This window comes from Vollenhovia emeryi, unplaced genomic scaffold (assembly GCF_000949405.1).
Source record: "Vollenhovia emeryi isolate VEMERY1.0 unplaced genomic scaffold, V.emery_V1.0 DF939132.1, whole genome shotgun sequence".
Lineage (NCBI taxonomy): Eukaryota > Metazoa > Arthropoda > Insecta > Hymenoptera > Formicidae > Vollenhovia > Vollenhovia emeryi.
Genome location: NW_011967234.1, coordinates 1,619,364 through 1,638,388, shown reverse-complemented (window position 1 = coordinate 1,638,388; position 19,025 = coordinate 1,619,364). Strand labels below are relative to the sequence as shown.

The following is a 19,025-nucleotide window of genomic DNA, read 5'->3' as shown; positions in this document are numbered from 1 at the left end:
TAACTTTTTGTTGCATATATACATTTACAATGTCGTGCGCGTATCTCTATATTGCGCACAAGTGCAAAGGTTGAGAATGCTCAGCCTTCGCGTTGAATGTGCAGCGATTAAACATAATCGTACGTGATCTATCATAGAGATTTGATTATAAAAGACAAAGTGGGTTTTCTAGGTTAAATAATGTAACGATCGAGCCTTGGATGAAATTACATTATTGTTCGCCTATGAAACCTACATTCTCGTCGAATAATTTACATATTTTTTCATATAACCGCCGATATCACTTTTTATCGTGGAAAATTCCATTGATTGATATCGAAGTTATTCGTATAAAATACCTTTGCTCGCTTTTAAAACTTTCTTCTTTCGCATTAAACTGCTCCGCTCTTTATTGCAGAAATTTGATAACACTGATGATCGCGTCTCTAATTATTGCGATCATTCGGACTTCTTATTATGAATTATAATTGCTTATTATTATGCAGACGTAATAATAATTTTCTATAAACTACTAAGCTATATCACAATCCGGCTGGTAAACAGCGCGTAAGAACTATGCTATGTTTACGCATCCATGCGAATCGCATATTTATTGACTGACACAAGACACGAATCCATTGCTTGGATATTAGGAGAACTCTTCGTTCCTCGCAATTAATAAGTATCGGGTATTCGCTCGAGTCGTCTTAATTGTACTTAACTGCTCTGCATAAGCAAAATGTGACACCACAACGAAATGGGAAGCACGATAATATCACAATACTAATTTCAATTGGGATATTTCAATTGTTGATCCTTTTCGTCGGCTTTACGTTTAATTTAAGAAACCTTGCACGTAAGAGGCTTTAAAATTTATACCTACTCTCGCATACCTTTCGGCAAATTTTCCATTTATTTATGAATCGCAAATATCTAATGAATACTGTTTCTTGAATCGTGACACCCGATCCTTGCGATTAGAGCCTCGACCAGTCGAAATTTCGTCAATGACAAAAAACGAAGCTCGTCGCGATATTCGACGTTCCTTCTAGCAAGTTTTATCGTTCGGTAACGAACGCATCGTCGTCGCGTCACGTGTCCGTCAAGCGTTCCATACATTTTCATAAATCAGCATCGCGAGCGTATGCAAACGATGACCCTGACGACCCGTCGCGGTTGACGGACGAAAGTCGCCTCGCCGATCCCGAGGTGCGAGTAGCCGGCAGTACGACGGCACGCCGCGCGACCGCCGAGTTAGATGCCGCGTGTGTACGCGTCGCTGGTCGCGCGCGCAATTAATCGGAGCACCAGGGATCGGCACTGCCGTCGTCTACTCGGACGTGTCAAATGGCGCGCAGGAAGAGGAAGCAGCCGAGGATGGTCACCGTGTTCGTGCCGGTCGACGTACGTTTCGTATCCGCGTTAGTGGGCTAATCCTCCGGCGAAAAACGAAATCCGCCGCAGCTCGCGCGTTGATAAAAACACGCGCGTATCGTGTGAAACGTTCGGGTCACTGCAGATACTTAAATTGCAAAGGAGGAAACTCGGGATGCTAATGTGCTTTTTGACGATGCTTTCAATTCAGAGAGCCTAAATAATTCGTTGCCGTAGTATAATCCACGCGGTTAAACTTTCTCTTTGACACAAAAATCCCGATATATGTACATAACGTATTTTCTTCGTTTCGACACGTGTCGTTTTTTTTATTAATAATTATAAGTTATTTACTGTGCGTTTTATTTTTCATTAACGGCAGTCTAAAACAACAATATTGCTTTGTTTGTTTCAGGTATGTATGATATCGCATCTTAAATTTGTCGAGGCTGTATATCTCGAGCTCTAAAATCTTGAGATAGCTTAACATCGCGGTATTTCTCTGCTGTGCGCACAGATCTACAATATTTTCATACTAATAACACCGAACGTAGTGCACAATGTTTCACATCTTTTGGTAAGTTTTGAACAATATGACAACTTTTCCACTTTTCACGTATTTCCCTATTTTATTCATATCGCTCGCATACACTGTCACTGTCACACTGTCGGTTCTACAAATCTTGTGCCTTCTTTAACTCGATTCAGCGTCACCAATATCAGTAACAATAGACATCTCATGGGCGAAAGCTGAAGTCTTCCTCGATAAAAATAATCGAAGACTGTAATTGCACCGAGATTCCTATGATTCTTTCATTACGTGTCCTCTTATCTAAAATCTACGTTGTTTTAACGAACAAATATTTCTCCGAGTTCTCTCTTCAACGCGAGACAAAGATAGAAATCGAAAGTTCCGCCGCGAATATATCGTTCTAGTCAACGAAGATCCCCGTGAATCAGAGCGCAGCTTCTGATAAAACGCCGCCAATTTACAAACTAACGCAGCGGTCGTCTTTGTCGCGTTACTTTACACCGTTAACGTAAACAACGTTGCACTATTTTCGACTTCCATAAAATTAGCACGGCCGCACGTATCTATGCAAGCCACCGATTGTCAGGTAAACATGGCGTAGAAAGAATTTTTTTTGCGCGTTTCGCCGAATCGAGGGTGTGAACGCTTTTACCAAGGTTAGCGAGGTCGAGGCGGTATCTGCAAAAATAACCGCGCCGCAACGTTCGTTCATGAAAGAGTGCAGCGATCTTGTAACCTTCGCGGGTTAAACCCACGCGTCTTCGCGCGTATTTGGCAGTCAAACGAGAGATCTCGCGATCTTTGTTGCACTTTTCGCGAGGCTTCCCCCTATCTGGTCGGTCGGTTGCCGGTAAATTGCTCGATAAATTACTCGAACGCACACCTCTAGGTTTTTAACATCGTTTAGCTTATCGCTTTACCTCGTACGTGTCGAGTACGCCAGTATTTCTACCTTTTCTCACGACTTTTAGACATCTCTTTTAGCGACAAGTTGAAATATTTATTTATAATAAAATGTTAAAGATGTTTTTAAAATACTTTTTCGAATATTCGCAATTAATAAATTTTTGGAAATGGTAAGTCGCCAGTGATAAAAAACATACAATCAAGAATTAAAACGACCTAGGCTGGCAAATCTTTTTATTCAATAAATTAAATTACGAGGTTTCGGCCAGTAATACTGGTCCTTCTCAAGTGTATCTTACGCTACTCCTATCAATCGTTATAGCAAAAGATCTACAAAAATATATGTTGACAATTAAATTTCTATTAAAATAAAATGATGCAATACTGGTTTGTTTACATTTCTAAAGATTACTTCGTCGAAACTTTCTTTTTTCAATTCATAAACTAAAAATTAATATTTTTCATCGAGCCTGATACAAGCGTCGTTTTTCATAATTTCTATAGTTGATGTAACATCGTAATCAAAGGAAGATGCAATGTCATTACAAGTAGATACAGAACAGCGCAGACGTCATTCGTTGCTACGTGTATACTTCTCCATCGAGCACGTGGCCATTTCTCCATCGATAAAACAGTATAGTAAGGCAGTTTAATTGTTATCGTAGTTTTAATTACCGATTGCTGGTCAAGTCATTCTCTGCGCTGGACGCACATCCGCAAACGAGAACTGCGTCGTTCGTTTAAAATGGGCGCTGACATCAAGCATAATAATCACTTTCTTGCACGAGCGGGAATATATTTTTTCCTCCGTAATATCAAACGCACGCTTTACTGTGATAAAAAAAAACAGCTCGCGCGATATGATACGTTGCATTCGCGACTATGTTTAAGATCGGTCCAGCGTGTTATCTCTGATAAGGAAGCTCTAGCGTTATCGTGTTTAATGAAAGTTATAAAGATAAGGTTTCTCTTCATGAACTTTTGCAATAATTAACGCACCGGCACTTTTGAAAAATACCAGAGCGAATTTCGCACACGAGCAGCGATGTAACCGGCGGGGTCGGCGACGATTAATTGGGAGTGACAATTTTTCTCGGTACGTTAATCGAACCAATTTACACTACTGTGAGTACGGAATGCGAAAAGAGGGAACTCATTCAATTTGTGTGCGTGCAAAATATAATCCACATTTATTCTAAATATCAACTCTGTTTTTTGACACGCGATAATTTTATAATCTTCAGATTCAGACTAGTTGGCACTTGTCTGACTTTAGAATGTAATCAAGACGCTTTTAACTTGAAAAAGAATTATCGGTCGAAACGTTGTGTAATTCCTTTAATAAAGTATTGCCAGATACGTCGAATAATTTTTCCCATTACGTTTTTATTTGAACTAATCACTGGCGAAGAAAATATTCTCAGTATAAATATGAAATTTCCTAAATTACTTATGATTCTATCTAGTATATTAAGTTCAAGTCGAGTCCTGATCGATTTCCTGAATCGGCTATTAATTGATTAAAAAAATATCAACTAAACAATAGATTTAGTAAAGCGATATTTTATTGTCAAGTGAACTAATAACATATTTTCTATGCCCGACAATGAGTTCTCTCTTTTCATTGTATTGATCCATTTTATTCACTGCTCTTACTTAACGCATTAGAAATATTATGTCGTAAATAAGTTGTGACAGAAAAATTACCTCACAAGAACAAAATTAACTCACATTAAAAACAATACACAATAATAATTAAATAATAATTAAATAAAAAAACAATACACAATAATTATTAAATCTGTATCTAAGTACCGAGTTAAAAAAATAATGTAATATTTCTTAACTGATTTTCTTCGACGGACAAACAATATTCTTCATCATAAAGATATTCTGTAAAGTCGATTGAAAACTCAGTTATGATACATACTTATAAGCCATTATATCATAAGAACAAATAATCTTTCGTACACTGTCGCGCAAACATGTCTTCGCAGCTTCTCCGTTCGACCTCTCAATATTTTTTACGATAATTCTCAGCGTCGCGTGTTACCGTAAGCGATTCTTCTCAAGCACGCCCGGAGAATGATTTTTTTTAAAGCAATCTTCATTAATAACTGTTGGTTGCTCGTGGTAATTACGCGTTCATGTTCCATTCGCGGTATTATTATCTGGAATAATCGCCGACCTTGATTTTGCGAGTATAGTCACACGTGTATTGCCGCGCATACACCTTGTGATCAACTGTAACTATGCTTTCTTCAGCTTCTTTTCTCTATAAGCAAATGAAACCTTGTCGTCATTTCTCTCAATGATTCGTTGGATCCGACGAGCCAATAAAGCAACGCCCAAAATATCACGAGAACATGGTTAGCGCCAACATCCAATTACACTTTTCTCGCAAACGTAGTGATGTAATTATATACGGGCGTTGCATAAAAAGGGGAAATCAGTCAGCGAGGAAACGTAAAAGGATATTGAACCACAGGACGTGGAGAAAGTTTGATTTAGTGAGAGGAAAGGGACGCACAGTTCAGTGGAGTACACGAGAATGTGTAATAAGTTGCGCTGAACGCCGTTGCTGAATACTAAAATTCGTTTGGACGACGGAGTTTTGAATTCTCAATAAGAAGAATAAGACGCACGCGTTGTTACACTCTTCTTTCGAGTTTTTGACATAGATGTATGTACGCGACCGATAATGTCCGTATCTTATCTTCGGCTCCCGGTAGACACATTTTAATAATACATGACAATACTTTCTGTCCATTTCTCCATGTCCTCACAAGTCACCGTTGATCGGACAAGACGTAACGTGCACATTAATTAATAACACAGGAGCAGATTAACAATGTAGAGAACTTATGGACAATAAGATTCGCGATGCAACCAAGAATTCTGCGAAGATTGCGATACGTTTTTCAGTCTTTACGGACAAATCACGTTGCGGCTGAAAAATCACTGAAAAATCCTGGATTCTAAAAATGCATTTACACATAATCCCTTCTCAAACGTACAAAGCCACGTGTAAATTTTTAGCTGGCAACGATATATCTTATCTAGTTTGCCCCTGACCACTACTAACAATTTAGGGTTGACTCCGCCAATGCCAATCGTCGCGAGAGAATTTATCTGCGATCAGGCTCGATCAGCGACGTTAATCTTTAATATATTAACACATGTACACAGCTCCGTCGAGTCGTAAACAAGAAACGCGTGCACGCGCACGCGGAAATTACTTTTACCTTCGCGTCGACTGGCTTCGAGGTGTCAGTTATGCGGGTAAATTATTTTTTCATCGCCTTTTACCGGGGAGCCCGTTTAATTTCGAAACCTCGGGCTTTGGTTTGGACGAGAGCAGCCTCGAGAGTTCTCTGCAATATCGCGCGGACAGGCGCGAGTCCACGCGCGGCGTGGTTCCTCGCGGGTTCGCGACGCGAGTTGTAGCGCGAAAGAGTTGCCCATACCCGCGGCTCATCGTCATCGTTATCATCGTGACGCGCGCGTAGAGCAATCTGTCCTCGTCGGATGCCTTCGCCGCCGTTGCCCCTCGGCGACGCCTCGCCGCGCAATCGTCAGTCTCGCGATCGCGAGTGTATAATTCGCAGCGAGACCGTGTTGTACCGCGGGCGTGAAAAAACCGTCCGGCGATTCCTCTCGTTCGTCCCGGCGACCTCTCCACGGCCGAGGAAGCGAAACCCAACCGAGATCGCGGATCTCTGAGTGCGCCTCGATAAGATACGGTCAACTCGTTAAAAACGTGCCCGCCGCGAACCAACGATCAGTTGGTCGTTACGATCTTCCTCGAGTGTGAACTCGCGCTTGCCTTGTGTAACGTACACGTGAATCTGGTGTATACATCGTATCCGCGAAGATATCCCTGTGCAGACGACAACGACGACGTCCGCCAAAAATAGCTGTGACGTATCCCGACACTGGCGGAGCAGGACCGCGTGGTGATTTCTCTCTTGGCGCCTAGAAACGTTCTCTAAGTTCGCGAGGAGCGACATGAGTCTGGCGGCGGTGTCAAACGCGGTAGGTCGACGATACTGCTGTTAGAAAACTCCATTGGGGGATCGGGGCAAAAGGAAGAGAAAGCATTTTTACTCCTGGCGGGCGACAATGTGGATGACATCTCATTGTCGGAAGGACGTTGAGTGACGCGTAAAAACAAACTTTGAAAGGAGCCCGGATAGCAAAGTAATTCTCTTAAAATTATTCCTCTTTATACGCGCTGGCTGCACGTAGGATGCAGCGTTCATAAATTACTTCATTCATTTATACATTATTTTCTTGCACTTGACTCACTTTCGACCTTGCGAGGAATTTAAAAGCACATGGGCTAACCCAAATGTCTCCTTTCTTCCTTGGGCTTGTTGCCGATAAAACCGGTCAGACGTGTTTTCACAAACGAATCGTCACTTCAATCGGCAACATGGACGTTCCGGGTGATGTCACGATTTCCACGAAAAAACTCAGCGATGATTAAAATAGGCTTCCCGCGCGCAGGAAGCTCTTCCTGACGGTTCAAATTGCGCGCGTTGCGTTATCCCTAATCCATTAAGATCAACAATCGAGTGGTAATAATTAATTATCCCGTTAGAATGATGAAGAGAGCCTTGAATAAAACAATACTAACGCGATAATTGCTTAGATAAACCTTATGCACGAGTTTCCTTGACTCGTGTCTAATAAGTACACTAACCTTACCTTTATGCTATTATATAATAATGTGCGATCTTATTATTAAAATCATATTCTATATTAATATACATGGAAAATGGAAAAATGATATAACTTTGTGCGTATATACAATATAAAAATGTTTTTTACTTTCGTTGTACTAGATTATTTATTTGCTATAAAATATACAAAAGATATCCACGTATATAATAATGTAAACCCACTTATAAATATACATATAGAAAAATAAATTATATTGCATTAAATGGAAATATTTTATTATAAACTATTTTTTTAATTTTTGTCAACACTAATAAAATAAAAAAGATCTAACACTAAAAAAAGAAATCACAGTTCCAAATAAAATAAAATTTGTAATTGCAGAAAAATGAAAAGGATATCTGAAATATATTATATAATATATGCACATATTTTATCATTTTTTAGATTATTATATTAGTTTTCCATGTTTATTAGGGTTAATAGTTATAAAATATTTAAACTACAAGCGACAGCAATAATTTCATTAATCGCATTGCTATCAATAGAGCAACAGAGAGCAGTGACAAACATACATTCAACAGATTGACATACTATTAGAATTCTATTGATATTGAAACGCATCTCGCTTGGCGCCAAAGCCGTGACACTCTCGATGAAGGATAAAGTCTCGGCGCGATTTAACGATACCGTTCTCGGTAATGCCCAGTAGATAACACAATTCACTGACTGTGATGCAAGCCGACGTACTAATACGGAAAGCACACTGCGATTACTTAACTAACGATACTCAGTGATGATCGACGTAGACATCACTCGCACCCGTGTCGAATAAACTGTGTAAATAATCAAGAATATTCGATAGTCTCTGACTCTGGACATGTAAAACAAACTTCATCACTACGTCAATTATGAAACAATTTCCAAATATAATAATGGTAATTCCGAATTTGCATGAGACGTACATCGTATATGTTAGTATGTATCTTCTTATGTAAAGTTTTATCTCATGACGCGGATTTATCTAACATGAAAAACGGAGATGTCGAATTCTTCAAAACAATTTCCCCCTTTTTTTTGTTTTTTCTCGCCATACCTGGCCAGCAACAGATTGCACAGCATGCAACAAGTTTTTATTTTGTTGAAAAATTGTTCACTAGAGTGTTCTTTATGTCAGACATTTTAAACACATGAAGTAACGATTACGCAAGTGCTCATCCATGCACACATTACATTGTATCGTTACATTATGTGTAGCTATTATTTATATGAGTCATGGATAAACACATAACGATAATGTGACAATAAGACCTGTTAACATTTCAAAATTTTGGTAAATTCGTTTTCTTTAAATTCTTTGCGTACATATCGTATCGTTTAAAAAGTTTCCATCATATTCTTTTCTGTAAACTTTGCGTTCGTATCAATTCGAGATTTTAGGATATTTCAGACGTGTATACGGAAGCTAGATATGAGTCACTAAGCATGTAATTTACGTGGGCACATAGACAATGTGCATATTTATCTCAAGAACAAACCGCAGCATTCATCCTCTGATTCACTTCTATTGCAAATGAAACTCCAAATTACATTATTATAAAAATGAAACTCAAAGATCCGGTTGAGCTTAGCTTAAATATATTTTTTTAAACATATAAATCACAATTGATTAAAAACCCATTATTTTTTGCCGAAAAGTTATTAAGCGACGCGTCTTACGATTAGTGTCTCCTCGAAGATACGCCTCTATTTATTATTATGGATCTTCCATATAAAATTACAACACACACATTGCAATATATTACTATTTATTATTATAATATATTGCAATGTCTGTATTGTAACTTTTGTGTGTGTTGTTTCTATTTTTATATTATAATAATAAATACTATTTATTAATATAATATAATATATTGCAATGTGCGTGTTAGAACTTTTCTCGCAATAGTTGTTTAATGTTAAGAAAATGCAAATGCTTACGCGCTAATTCGTATCTGTCTCTTTTTTATATCAATTGCGAACATATGTCATAAACAATGACTTTGCAGCATGAAGTTCATCGTATCGAATATTAACTTATTAAGCTTATCACATGCGTCTACTATACATATGCAATTCAGTCTCACTCTACATAAAAAATGTTATCATTTGAAACTGATAGACGCAATATGTGAACGTACAATATAGTTGTTATTAATATCATAAAATTTTTATACTTATATGTATATTTGTAATGTTTGTAAATTCGTAGTAATCAGAATGTGGTGGTCTTGGTAGGCGCCATAAAAAAAATCCAAAAAAATTTCATAATTACATTTAAAAGAAAAATAGATAATTATATCAAATAATAAAAGGGCGTCTTCTTTTTTTTTTAGAACTTCCTCGGGCGTTATCTTTCAAAAACACAAACTCTCTGATTTATGAATAGTCGGTATATCGCGTCGAGGCTTTTACCATATTCACCCTTCGTCCGAGCGATCTCAGATGGCGCCAGAGAGTGAATTTCTTGCCGTAGATTTCTGCATTTATATTTTCTTATTTTCTCACGAGATGCAATGACCGCGATGCAAGCCGTGCGATCATCTAGCACTCGATCATTGATCTCGATCGATTATCGCGTGAAACATTATGTTCGTCCCATGAAGGTTTCGTGTGTACAGGAATTAAGAATGTCTTCCGTCCTGTCTGTCGATCAATATCCCTTTAGACCAGTCCGATTCGTCTTGACAAATTATGGTAGCTCCGAGATAACAGACAAGATACGCATCTCGGTTGTAGCGAAGGTGGTCTCGTATCACGTTCTTGTCAATGTGTCAAGTCTCGTTCACCACGTGGACGTTGAAAACTACAATACTTTCGCGCGCGCGCGCATTATCGGTATTGACCTATGATAATTTTATTTATACACCGCGCGGTCAGTAATGCCGATTGTTCTCCATAATATATCGGTGTCAGACTATCATTGCAAAAACCACTATTGCTGATGAAGCGTCACGAAACGCTGTAAACGCTCGTCATTGAGAATCAAGATGAGAAACCGTCTCGCCAGGTTGTACGTTGGATTCTTGCTCGTGATTTTTATTCCGTTCCGCAGATAACACGGAGAATCCAAGAATTCTTCTTAAATTCCTGAATTAAGAAATAAATTCTTTCTCCATTCTATTTCTGTTCTAAAAACATTCTTGAAGATTCGAAAAGAATTCCGCTCGCCAATTCTAAACTCTTTTCCGGATACGAAAGAAATTCCTTTTAGCTAAAATCTATAAAAATTCGTACCTGAAAAGGAATTCTTTTGGTATTTTTAAAGTTTATTTTGAATAGATTATACTGATTCATTTTTAAACTAGTAGTTCGACATATTTAACTTAATCAACATCTTGATTTCAGTTTATATTTTTATTTATCTATTGAACATATTTGCTATTTATTCTTGTTTGATACTTTTTGACTCCGACTTCATCTTTATATTAATTTTTTTATTGTTATGTTCTCCCTATCTCCTTTACACAACTTGTCGTTACGTCGGATGGACGTACCTTCGAACATAGTTCTCCGAATGACGCCCAGAGATGGATGTCAAACCCCTGTTTTATTTTAATATCGATGACGTAATAATTGTAAGTAAAAAAATTTCACTTTGTTCGTAATTTGACTTGCGATTTTATGTTGTAATCGATATACTTTTAAGTTGCAATGTCCTCTGAAAACTTGTAGATTATTAAGTTCCTTGAAAAGAACCACAACCCGCATGGTCGAAACGCCGGAATGAAATAAATAAACCATCTGCCAGCCTAAAGTCGTCTAACAATTCTTTTTATCGTTAATTAACTGGCGATTCACTTTCTTTCGTTGTAACTTAAAGAAATCCTTTTGGGGTTCGTAACGATCATCCATGCGATTTGTGTGCTCCTTGCGTTACGGAAGAAATTTTTATCAGCCAATTATTTCGTAATCTCCACTAATTTTGCAACTCTAATATTTTTCCCTCACCATGTTATTCTATTTTTAAAAGATCTCTTTCAATCCCAAGAGGTAAAATACCTGTTTTCTGTCAACTACCTTTTCTAAGCACTATTAACTGGCTATAGGGAAACACTCCCAAGTGTTTTCACAATAACACTAAACTTAAACAGATCCGTTATTTGGTCACCGAAAAGTGAATTCACCATTTGTAAACCCTACCCTTGTAATATAAGCACAAACAAATATACCGCAACTTTGCGGATCATTGGCTGTGTATTATTTTGTCAGTTTTAGCTTTTTGTAGCAAAATATTTGTATTAACATTTTAGATGATTTCAAAATTTGCGAATTACATTGAGAAAAATAAACCAATATGTTAAATATGCGTCTAAAGAAATGCAGTAAAAATAAAAAGTAAAATGTGTACTTCATGTCATATGTTACACATTTTTTTGTACAGTGTGTATTGAAACGAGGGAAAAAGTCTGTAACAAAAAACTCATAAATAATACAACAACAAATTATTATATTAATGCACGGCCAATGATCCGTAAAACTCCGGTATATTTACTATTTATTTGTGCTTATATCGCAAAGGTAGAGGCTTATAAAGGATAAATTTAACTTTTTGGTATAATGAACCCAAATAACAGATCTAACAATAAGTTTGACATGAGATTAAGACCAGTATTCACGGACCTTCCTTGTTTCAAGATTGTTTCAAATATAAGAACGGACTATGAATACCGACTTTACACTTGGGAGTGTCTTCTTGTTATAGAAAAAAAGAATTAGCCTTAGAGGAAATCGTGATTATCCGCATATTTGAAAGATTCCAGTCAAAGACATGAAAAATGATTGTCTCAACGGGACACTTTGGTATCGCATTATTATAAGATTTACACTTGGGGTTGTTTCCTTGATACAAAAAACCAATCTTCTTGTCGGGGAATTTAGTGTATAGGTTGCAACCATTTCATCGTCAGGTCGCACCACAAAGAATTAACGATCGATTATCCGTATATTTTAAAGATTCCGGTCAAAGATGTTAAAAATGGTTGTGTCAACGGGACACCTTGGGCGGCTCGTCGTTTATACCGAGATTACCATAAACACCTCCGCTGCCGTTTTCTATTGCGGTACAAGTGGGTATAATAGTTTTGCGTCCCTTTCGTGTCTCGGAGAAATGTTAGTGTGGTGACTAATGACACTAGGTGGAGGTCTGCGTGAAAGCATCATGCGGAGAAAGGCAGGGGCGTAGTAGCAGGATGCAATCGAATCATCATATTTATCTCCCATGTTAATCTCGTCAGGAGACGAATATAAATCTTCCCTCGCTATTCCGTCAAGCGCATCATCTTGGTCGATTCGTACTTCATCTTAGAATTTCATGTACGAATACTAGAAACTTGAAATTAATTACGTTCCCCGGAGATTCGATTCCAAAATCGGCATGAAGCACAGTCCTGTTATTGTTACCGATGCCCTATGCTTCAACGACCACGACTTGTATCGCGCCCGTAATACTTTCCGACCGCACGGCGCATCGCCTTATCTTTGACGATCGCCGAGTTCCATTGCGTAAGGGGCCGGTGGATCCTTTTGTGCGTAAAAGCGCATGCGACGTGCGCGCGAGACAGCGGTATCTTTATCGGCTCATTAACGACGGAGACACTGGCAATGATTGTCACTGGTAATTATCGTGACTGCCACGGAGACAGCGCTACAGAGTAAAAGCCGCGTTCGTGCGCCGCGTAATGATACGCGCCGCGATATTCGAGATTTTATCAGGCTGACGCAGCGATGTCTCTTTCCGTCGAACGGCCGTCCGTCCGTTCGTCCGATTCCTCCCGACCCGTCGACCTATCGAGCTCTCCGGATTCGGCTCGCCTTAACCTTCCTGCCGCCCGTCGACCGCATCCGGCTCGTTAGCATTTTTTTTTCTTTTTCATAATCGACACCACAAGTTCCGTACTAAACAAAGTGCACGTTGCCGCCGCGATGCGCGGCCGATTTGGCGTCGGACGCTCCTTTTACTGCCGTCGAATTCAAAGGGACGCCGTCTTCTTCATTTGTCAAGCGCCGTCCTCTTCAGCCCTTTCCCGGGCTCCGTGCCTTTTCTACGTACCTTCACCTGAGGATTAAAAAAGGGCAGCTATCTTCCATTTCTTAGCAGCAGGTACGTCTCGATAAACTTCAAGCCCGTGCCATCGAGAGAATGAAGTGCCCTCGGCGAAGGGCGCTCGATCTCTTCTGAAGTCCGAAGTCACTTAGTCACGAGTCTTATTGTTAGCTTCGTCTCTCAAATATAATTTAAATCGGGACTTAAACAGATTGTACACGGTTTGTATACATTACACGACTCGACGTTTTCTAAAATTCGACGTATTTGATTTCGTATCTGCATGATTTTGCCTTTCGTGACGTTTCCAAATTCATACATTACTGAAAAATTAAACTGCACACGTTATTATGTATCTTCAAAAATCTTATTTCGAATCCGTCCCATCGATTAAATTCGTCTTTCTTTCATTAGAAGCTTTTGCTATTTCAAAAGGGATGCACGATGCGTTGAAAATTTTAGTACGGCAGCGTGAAAATATCGGTAGTAGAGATTCTTCTGCTTTACCTATAAGCCATATCGAATTGCGTATGTGGGTACCAAGAATACATCTCCCTCGAGAAAGGCTTTCTTTAATTTTTCCCGCGGATCATTCCGGGGAGATAGGTTCCGCGGCGATTCCGTTGGAGCGGACGATTTCTAGGCTCCCGTCGTGTGGACTGTCTTTGAAAATATTTTGACGTCGGGGAAGATCGCCGTGTGATCGATGCCCGTTCCCCGGAGATTACATCGTGAATTGCATTTTCTCCATATGAACGCACATCGCATGGACTGCAGTTCTATGTATGAACGATTCTCACAGAAACCGTGGTGTGCGGTTGGTCGAAAGGACCTTGGCCATCTGCTCTGCGGACTTTGTAACTTGGCGAATATTTTCTGGAAAACGCCGTAACCGGAGAGATCCGAGATATATTGTATACGGCCGTGATGGTCGTTGATAAAAGAGAAAATTTTCGTAGCGCAGGATAGAGAGTCGTGTATTTTTCCAAACTACACGGAAAGAAAAATGTAGCTGCCGTAGCTCAAAACTGCGCGTGGCAACTAAATTTTAGTTGTAAAATATGGATAGCTAATATTTAGTCCTGATAGCTAAATATTTTGCTACTGCATCTATTGTATTAGCGATAGCAAATCGTTTTCCGTGCTTTAGAAATTTATGGCAGCAAAATATTTTTAGCAAACCATGATTAGTTACGGTAGCGAAATATTTTTTATTGTAGTAAACGTACCTACGCGCGAAAATTACAGAGCATTCTAACAGTCGTCGGGAACATAATGAACAAATTTTAACGATTACCGCTCGCGGGGAAAAAAATTCTCAAGGTTAAATCCAGTGATTAGTTCCGATCGCGTCTTTTAGGATCTTATTTGCATTAATGGCGGCCTGTGCCTGAGCGAAGGCGTTCATCGTGAAATCGCCAGGCCCAAGACCGGTTTTCTTCCGAGCGTAATTATAAGGTTCGAACCAATCGCGCGGTATCTCGAAAAAATTCAGGGCCCATCGCCACCATCGGCTTAGCCGCAGACGCCATTTTTCTCCGGGCTTTGTACCGGCGAATCTGCCTCTCGCGAAAAAATTTGCATACTTTTATTCCCGTCCAAGTGTAGCGGTTCGTTATCGTAGAGGACCAAACGAATTTGGGGTAGATAGCAGCGCGTCAAGTGCATTTTATCAGACGCGTCGGATCTCCAGCGGATTATCAGAGGACACTCGGAATGAGGAAGACGCGTTAGTAACGCATTTAATTGATCGCTATTTATGAGACACGCTCGAAGGCATTTCGCTTCTTTCTTTTTTTACTTTGCCAAACCGTAAATACATTCGCAAAAATTGCACTGTAATCTCACTGTAAAGCAGTTCGATACGTGGTTTCTTGCTCGCGACTTGCGTTCTTCCGATGTAATTAAGCGACTTTATTTATGTTTGTTACGCTATTAAACTGGAAGGCGAAGCTTCGTTGCTATGCGTCGTCTATCGTCTTAACTTAGAAACAGCCATGAACATCGACGCGAGCGAAAAGAGAAACGCGCAACGTCTTCAGGTTTCCACTAAAAAAATTTCTACCGATTTTTGCAGTGGCTGCATTCATTGAATTACGAATAAACGAGTGCGATTTTATAGCAATGGTATTAATTGTTAAATTGGAAAATATATATAATGCACGAAAGGATGTGAGTCCTCTGATGATAAATAAAGGCGCATGTTGATTTAATGGCCGCAGTGGAACGAAAGAGGCGGACGAACAAAAAGAAAATGGCTTGGTTCATGTTCTTGCGACGATGACTGAGATTGGTTCCGCGCTTTCTTCGGCTTATGCCGCGCATGGCAGATAAGGCACGCGCACAGGAAAAGCTCGGGGATGAAGATAAGAATTTTTCTAGTAAAACGGAAGATCTCATCTGGATCGTGCGAAAGAATACGCATGTGATAAATGGTCTTCCTCAAACTAGACCGAGCATATATCCTTCTCGAATCATGTTTCTCTCGTCGAGACCTGACTTGGGTGGAAGGAAAAGGTACACCGATAATATGGCGGATCGAGATATTTTACGCTACTGCGCGCTAGTCGTTACTCTACGAATGTTCACAGACACCTGATCAAATTTCCCATTTACTTGCATAACAATTAATGTTTTCAATTATTGGACGAATGTCGATCCGTAATAAAGTGATTTAGCACGAATCTTCGAGAAGATTGGTTTTGTCAGGAATTTTTGTAAGCGTCCAGATTGGGAAGTAGCAATTGATATCATATTTAACAATGATAAAAGTTTGCTTGATCCACTGCCGACAGAATCTAGAAATGGCAGCGGAAACGGTGTTTGATCAATTATAGAAAGATGCGAGCGCGATGGTTTATTAATAATTAATTAACATGCTTATAAACAATTCGCTACATTGTCGTCATAGACTGAACAAAAAGTCTCATTAAACACTGACAGGCGGTTATGTCTCGTATCGGCGTTTTCTTGCTAATTATCCCGAGGACGTGCGTAGGATTTTTTTCGATTTCATCTGAATGGATTATAAATTAATGAGCTGGTGCAAGGTGATATAACACGCAGAGAGGTTATTATCTAACAGTGCGTGAAAACAGTATTCTCGTCCGACATCATGATAAGGATCATTGTGCAACATTTTATAATGGGTAATGCATCGTTATTGTGTACACGATACGCGTAAAGAACTTACAACGCCCCTCTCTGTTTAACCCTTATTAATCCCAAAAAGACCTGTTTGTCTTGATACAGCTTCGACAAACAATGCCTTTCCAATCTAGGTTAACGAGAAATCGTGTTTATTAGCTTTACGACTTTATCATGCAGATTGTTGTAGTACTTTCCATTTGTTACGTGCGCAAAAGAAATATCTTTCGTGTTTCGCGATACGGAGCATATCGATTAAATATCGATAATTAGAAATATAATATATACTTTTACATTGTGCGATCGCCGTCGCAAGATAACAATTGATTGGCATAACATCGTTGAATTCTTGTTCGTAAAATGTAGATAAACTTAGATATCGTAAAATGAAGTTAAAGTTTTTCAAAGATAAGCTTCTTTATCGCAACACGTCTTATTTATTATAGTTAGAATAAGAATACAAGGCCCTAAAGAATTTTATCTCCATTTTAATTCTTTATCTGTATATATCGTTTTGGAATGTTTCAACTTCGTACTTTTCCTCGCGTTGATATCTTGCCGAAAATCGTGGCCGACACGTGTACTCGGATCTCGACACGAGAGTGCTGCAGCCTCTTTTTGGAGTGCGCATAAAAAGTGGCGAATGCAAAATACGTGGGCTTGGCATCGGCACCGCGGGGTTCGCGGCTCCGGGGTTGAGGAGGGAGAATATACGCCCCTGTCGGGGTGAACGATCGTGAGGGCACCGTCGGCGTTCCCTTTGTACACGCACCGCCCCCCTCCCCTTTCCATCTCCTCCCCCTTTCCTTCTTGCCGACTGGTACCTCTGGGATATATCCCGCAACATAAATACGCGTCTCTCCCTCCCGCAATTCCCCACCCCCTCCCCCCTTTCTTCCTCCGCAATCCTGTCGGTCTCCCCTGTCGGTCGGAGTTGCGTGGATACATTATACGAATTACATTGATGATACGTCGATGGGACACGAGATAGGGGGGTGCTTTGGCTGCACCGATAGCGCCGGAACTATTTTTCATGCTGCCCTCCTCGCTCCTCCCCTACCTCTCGTCTTACCCGCCTTACCCGCTCTTACGATCTTACGTCCGCGAGCGTTCGTTTCTTTTTTTCCGTTTCGCGCGAAAGAAGAAAATAACGTGGCTCCGACGGTCTTGATTATGATGCAAATGATCGCATTTCAGTACTCACGCGAGCGCCATAGTCGCGGTGCACCAGGCCGCAATTTCTTATTCGTTAGTTCGCTCAAGGCGCCGCGATAATGAGTTTAGCCGCATGCACCAGTGATATTTAAGCGAGAAAAATTCAATGAGATTTCTGTGACAAATTGCAATGATTTCTTCAAAATCGATAGCTACCTTATAATTTACTTTGACTCATAATTATAAGATCATTTTGATATCAAAATCACAGGCAGGAAATGATTTAGTAAAGTCATAATCCTTATTTGTTGTACGGCGAGTTGTATAACCGGTTTTGTCATTAGAATTTTAATCAATCTGTGCAATTAGTATTTTTTGCGATTTAATAGTGGAGAATACTCTCCACATCGTGAATGATTATTAGACAAAAAGTGAAAGGATATTATTACGAGAAATGTAAAAATTCTAGACTTTTTCAAACGATTGCAGCCCACCAGTCGGTTGCGAACAAATATGTACTTTAATTTTCATTTTTCTCGTCTTAGATTTTTAAGCTAAGTACGTATTTATGGGGTTAGCTGTGTATATGAGATTAGAAAATTTATTTAATTAAATTTTAATATAAATGTTTATAATATTTGAAATTTTGGAAAGACCAAGTTGCACTTTGGTCTTTCCTTTCTCATTAGCAGTAGAAAGAAGTAGTAAGACACTATTTTTTCCCCTATTAGCAAATTGTAATTTGAATGTATTTCTGACTATTCAACTAAATAAATATTTGCCTAGACGTCTCTAAAAACTGTCGCTAGTGCCATGTGCCACTTAACATTGATCGCTGGAGAAAGCAAATTATAACTCCTCCCGCGTAACTTTGGGAGTCACCCCTTTTGGGAAGTCTCTTGAGGGTTTCTGATGACTAATGTTAAGTTTCACCCTTGCCTCAGGAAACTTTGGCCGTAATTAAATCAACCTTCTTTTCGGGTTTTTTTCCCCGTTTGCTCATTACGTTATATTAGCTCGATCGTAGCATCACATCGAGTATTTATATTATATTTATATGCTCGAATTTAATTAGATATTTACAACCGGATATTTACAACGATTATTATTTTGATTGTATCTCTTTAATCTCCAGTGTGTAATACTAATCAGTAAAAAGCATGC

At 39.4% G+C, this 19,025-nt stretch overlaps 1 protein-coding gene across 3 annotated transcripts in view; it reads left to right on the top strand.

Moving 5' to 3' along the window:
* Positions 1-19,025, top strand: part of LOC105568021 (segmentation protein cap'n'collar-like) — a 73,682-nt gene that overhangs the window by 8,451 nt on the left and 46,206 nt on the right. The window contains exon 1 of one of the 3 annotated variants that reach the window (XM_012023370.1): positions 1,179-1,383. The exons of 1 other annotated variant lie outside the window; for it this stretch is intronic. In XM_012023370.1, the coding sequence (XP_011878760.1) occupies positions 1,327-1,383 (57 nt within the window). In that variant the 5' untranslated portion in view covers positions 1,179-1,326. Of the gene's footprint in view, positions 1-1,178; positions 1,384-6,178; positions 6,827-19,025 lie in introns of those variants that run through there. One more of the 3 variants, XM_012023371.1, reaches the window with a different exon arrangement.